At 41.1% G+C, this 6,000-nt stretch overlaps 1 protein-coding gene across 1 annotated transcript; it reads left to right on the forward strand.

The window, feature by feature from the left end:
- The first annotated feature begins 5,064 nt into the window (after positions 1–5,064).
- LOC133133569 (olfactory receptor 52N5-like) lies at positions 5,065–6,000 on the forward strand. Its single transcript, XM_061249670.1, has one exon. The coding sequence runs from the start codon at positions 5,065–5,067 to the stop codon at positions 5,998–6,000; it is 936 nt and encodes a 311-aa protein (XP_061105654.1).

Raw genomic sequence — 6,000 nt, forward strand, 5'->3', positions numbered from 1 at the left:
TTTTTAACTCCATATTATCATAGCACATCTCCCCTATTTTACGAGGAAAGGCTGTTTTATATGTCTGCGTAGGGACATTTTTACATTTACATTTTTGTCATTTAGCAGACGCTTTTAATCCAAAGCGACTTACAAGTGCATAGGTTCTTCCACAAGTTAAAGCATTAACTGTGGGACTGTGCGGAATGTACAGCAAGTGTGAAGGTTTCAGACCATGTCCATGAAGATGTACCATACCTCCTCAAAATAAGGCTTAAGTTACCAACCACTGCCCATATACACTGCACAGGTGATTGGTTGAAAGGTGACGTGACTTGGCCATTTGTATGATATTACCTCGCTGTAAAATCCAGTTACACCATCTTGAAAATTCAAGTTGGTGATAAACTGGTCTAGCTGAGTATAATCTGGTCAACCAGCATGGCCAGCTGGGTATGAGCTAGTCAAACCATGTCAATCTCTGAACTGGCCAATCAGCTGAACCATGTCGAGCTGGGAGCTGGCCTGATCTGAGCTACCAGCTGTTTCAAAACCTAACTTGAGCTGTTAGTTACTAACAGCTATAGTTACAGACATCCTCCCTTTCCTCTTCATGTACAAGTGGTTGGTCACATTTTCAAAACTGATGTCATGCTCGCTTCTCAGGGGAACACAATCTCCTATAAATAAGAAAGGTTGAATGTAACAGAGAGAGGAACAACTCAAGCAGCCACGACATCCACACATTCACTGGGGTAGGTGATAACTGTGTTGACTGTGACATTGCTTCCTGAACTTGAGTAATGAAGAAAAGGCTAAGGGTTAAGCCTACCTGATTGACTCAGTGGAATGTCTGCTTGGAATTTCAGTTTCTAAGTTGGATCCAAATAAATTTCAAAAGTGCTCTAAATTGTTCATATGGTGTGCAAAAATTAAGAAAAAACATGGTTGTAAAGCTTGTTTTATGCTTTTCTTATTGGATTAATTCATATTTTATTTTGATTTAAAAGAGTGGCAGAATTATTTGAATGAATGTGTACATTTATTACACCTTATTCATGGGATTACCTAATCAGTCAATTGTGTGGCAGCAGTGCAATGTATATAATCATGTCGATACGGATCAGGAGCTTCAGTTAATGTTCACATCCACCATCAGAATGGGGAAAAAATTTGACTTTGGAACTATTGTTGGTGGCAGACAGGGTGCTTTGAGAGACAGTGGAGAATGGCCAGACAGGTAAAAGCTGACAGGAAGGTCACAGTAATGCAAATCCACATATTACAACAGTGGTATGCAGAAGGGCATCTCTGAACACACAACGCATCACAACTCTAAGTCGAGAGGTTACAGCAGTAGAAGTCTAAAAAATACATAAAAATACGTAATAGAGTGCTCACTAATTGTATCATATAAATCACAACAGGACTCAACATTAAAACAGGTCATCCTGAATTGATGACCTGATTAATGCTTAACTGGAGTTTAATATAAATTATATAAAACATGTCAATGTAGATTGCTATGAATACATATGTTGTAAATGCAATTACATTATTATAAGATTCGGCGCATGGCGTACTTCAGAGTGTATCTTCAAAAACCGAGCAGATTTGTTGAGTGAGGCTCACGCAGACACCGCCTTCTGCGTCTGTGCAACACACTGGCCCCAGAAGATCCACACGCCTGTGCAATGCTACCTTCCTATCCTCAGCTTCTTGGGGACTAGCACAGGACACGGACAACATATCGCTGTCACCCTCCAGGCATCTCTCCTATTTGCCCAATGTGTCCATCCAGTGCAGACAACTGGGAAACACCCTGATTATCTTGTTTTCCTCCAGTTTAATGTTTGAACTGTTCCATAGTATGTGGAAGTTCAGACAGAATTTGCAAAATACAGTTATAACCCCCACCCCCAATATCCCTCTTCTATACCCTGAAGAACACAACTACACTTACTATGACAATTGTTTTTGTTCATGACTACTCTACTCCTTTTTTTGCTATCTTATTCACTTGTATGATGCTTTGAATTAAAAGTGTCTGTATCTATGTGTGTATGACAAATCCGGCAGAATTTTTCGCTCGGTTCTGATTACACATTAATTTACAAATAGATTTATGAAAAAAGGCCCTGGAATAAAGAACATCCAAAACATTAGGAGACAAAAAGTTACGGTCATTCAAAAATACTAAATCATGCCACTTATGTGCAATTATGTTTTAATATTTGATGGCTTACTCCAACAGTTCTACTTGGTGTATGACTTCCAAACTTCTATGACTAGTACATATTTTGGTTAAAAATAGCCGCAAGGAAAATGAAGTCAAATAGATTATTTATTCAGAAATTATCCAAATTATGCCAAATTTGGGTCTGGCCAGAAAATGACCAAAACATGTTGTGTGTCATAACATAACAGAACATAAACATAACATAAGGTAATGGCAAGAACAGGTCATTCAGCCCAGCAATGCTCACCTTTTCCTACCCCTAAGTGTACCTACTGCCTAAATTGCCTAAAAGCTAAATAAAATCTAACACCATATCAAGCCTGGTCTTGAAAACCGCCAGTGTTTCTGCATCCACTACATGCACTGGTAAGCTATTCCACACATTGACCACTCGCTGTGTGAAAAAATACTTCCGAATATCTGTACGGAATTTCTCCTTTGCCAATTTCCATTTGTGCTATCCAAACTCAAGAAGAATCCCCTATACTTCACTTTGTTAATCCCTTTAATTAATTTTAAAGCCTCAATCAAATCCCCCCTAAGCCTCCTTTCACAAAATTTAAAGAGATTAAGCATCCGAAGTCTATCCTCGTAATTTATCTTTTATACCTGGAATCAATCTGGTTGCCATTCTCTGAACCTTTTCTAGTGCTTCTATGTCCTTCTTATAGTGCGGTTCCCAGAACTGCACACAGTACTCCAAGTGTGGTCTAACAAGAGTATTGTATAAGGCGAGTATAGCTTCCTTGGACTTATAATCAATACTCCTGGTTATGTATCCTAACATCCTATTGGCCTTCTTTACTGCTACCGCACATTGACTAGAACCAGAAAAGCTTTGGTCAACTCTGTCCCCCAAGTCTTTTTCTACTTGAGCACTATCCAATTTTGTACCCCCCAAGAAGTTTTCCCACGTGTAGAACTTTACATTTAGTTGTATTTCATTTGCCAGGTTTCCGCCCACTTCTGGATTCTGTTTAAGTCTTCCTGGATTACTTTAGTAGAGTGTATACTATTAGCTAAACCTCCTAGTTTTGTATCATCTGCAAATTTAACTAAATTACTTTCAATGCCCATGTCTAGGTCATTTATGTAAATGAGGAAGAGCAGTGGCCCCAGCACCGATCCCTGTAGGACCCCACTTCCCACAATACCCAGCTCAGATAAGGCCCCTCCTACTACTCCTCTTTGTGTCCTTTCCAGTAGCCAATTCCAAACCCACTTCAAAATGGCTCCAACAATTCCTAGTGTCCTCATTTTGATAATGAGGTTGTCATGTGGTACCTTATTGAATTCCTTTTGGAAATAAGCCCTTCTATCATCAAAACACTTGGTAGCTTCCTCAAAGAATGCCAAAAGGTTTGTCGGGCATGACCTACCCTTTCGAAAACCATGCTGGCTATCCCTTAGAATGTTATTCTTTTCGAGAAATAATTCCAGTTTGTCCCTAAAGATAGATTCCAGTATTTTACATGATACAAGTAAAGCCCCCTTTCTTATATATTGGTATTATATTACCATGTTTCCAGTCATCTGGTATTTCTCCAGTTTCTAAGGACTGTCTAAAAATACTTGCCAGTGGTTTAAAAATGATCTCACTTAACTCTTTGAGTACCCTTGGGAATATGCCATCTGGGCCTGCTGTCTTTAGTTTAGGTAATTCATCCAATATTTCTTTATCCCCTATCTCAATATTCGCTAAAATATTGTTAGTATTGAGTATTGCCTTCCAGCCTACTAGTAATCTCCTCCCTGGTAAAACTCTCTACAAAGTAGCCATTTAAGGCCTCAGCAATTTCTTTATTCTTATACAGCAGTTCTCCTTTGTTGTTCTTAATGCACTTGACCTCCTCTTTAATTTTCCTTTGCCTACTGCAGTATTGAAATAAGTGTTTTGGATTACATTTAGCATCATCTGCAATTTTCCTTTCAAATTGCCTTTTGGCTAACCTTAGTTATTTTTTAACCTCTTTTCCTCTTACACAAAGAGCAACACCCCCACCTCTGTTCTTCCTAATAAGTTTATACCCCTCTATATTATATTCATCCCCATCTTCATCCCCAAGGCATGTCCCTGTAATCCCTATGATGTAGCTAATAGCCCCCACTAAAAATAGCTGCCTTGACATTTCAGTTTGTTGCTTCTACACATCCTTTCCTGTTCCCTCACTCCCGGCTGTCCCAAGCCACCATTACTTTATTTTTGCCCTGAAAAGATTTTATTATTGCTCTCACCATTACATGTAGCCTTTGCTGTTTCTGTCTGGGCAGTTTGTACCTCCCTGCCCATTACCCTCTCTATCCTCCCTGCCCCCCAAGTCCCTAGTTTAAATAATCCTGCGCTACCCTAAACATATGCTGACCCAGTGCAAAGGTTCCCTGCCACTGAGATGCTCTTTTGAATACCACTTTTGTATTGTGTGCTTATTTGCATTACTGTCACCTTTCCTCAGCTTTGACCAGTCTGGACAGTCTCCTCAGACCTTGCTGCTTTTTTTCCACACCATTCTCTGCAAACTGACTGTTGTGGATAAAAATCCCAGGAGATCAGGAGTTTTAGATACTCAAAGCAGCCAGTCTGGCATTACCAATCATTCCACAGTCAAAGTTACTTAGATCACATTTTTTCCCCATTCTGATGGTTGAGGTGAACATTAACTGAAGCTCCTGACCCCTACCTTCATGACCCGTATGCATTGCACTGCTGGCACAAAAATGGCTGGTTAGATCATTGAATGAAAACATAGGTGTACAGGTGTTCCTTAAAGTGTGCAGTGAGTGTACTATATTGTATATAAACATGCTTTTTATTTTGCAGTCTGACAGAATTTCACAGGAAAATTGGGATGAATAACCTGACCTACAACAGTCCCATCCTGGTGATCGAGGGACTTGATGTCCCCCATCGTTTCATCTACCCAGTGTTTGTCCTGCTGTTGGTCACCTACCTGATCATCCTGATCACCAACATAGGGGTCATGCTGCTTATTGTGATGGACAGGAGCTTGCAGCAGCCAATGTACCTGCTGTTCTTCAGCCTGTCCTTCAACGACGTCCTGGGAAACACTGTGGTTCTGCCTCGGCTGATGTTCGACATAGTCTCCACCGACAGGTCCATCAGCTACTCCTTGTGTGTCTCCCAGGCCTTCTTCAGCCACACCTATGCCGCATCCTGCCATACTGTGATGATGATCATGGCTTTCGACAGGTATGTGGCCATATGCCACCCTTTGAGGTACACCTCCATCATGAGTCCTGCAATGGTGGCCAAGCTGACTGCATCTGCCTGGAGTACATCGATAACCCTGTTGTCCATCCTGCTAGGCCTCACCGTACGACTATCACGCTGTCGTTCCGTGATTCTGAATGCCTACTGTGACAACGCCTCCCTGTTCAAGCTCTCCTGTGAGGACGTGAGCATTAACAATATCTACGGACTGACCTTCAGTGCAGTACTGCTCAGCTCGTCCATTGGCAATGTGACCTTCACATATTTCAGAATTCTAGTCAGCTGTGTCTCCAAAAAGAACAAGGAAGTGAACAGAAAGGCTGTTCAGACCTGCACCACCCACCTGGCCCTTTACCTGATAATGCTCTGGTGCGCATTCCTCATCATCATTTTGCATCGTTTCCAGATCCACAACAGCTATCGGAAAATGGCAGCTCTTCTCTTTCACATTATTCCCGCCAACATGAACCCCGTCATATATGCCTTGCAGACCAAGGAACTGAAGACCAAGATTGTGCAGATACTTCATTCAAAAGTAAACCAGCTGCAGTAA

The sequence above is a fragment of the Conger conger genome, chromosome 7 (genome assembly GCF_963514075.1).
Source record: "Conger conger chromosome 7, fConCon1.1, whole genome shotgun sequence".
Classification (NCBI taxonomy): Eukaryota; Metazoa; Chordata; class Actinopteri; order Anguilliformes; family Congridae; genus Conger; species Conger conger.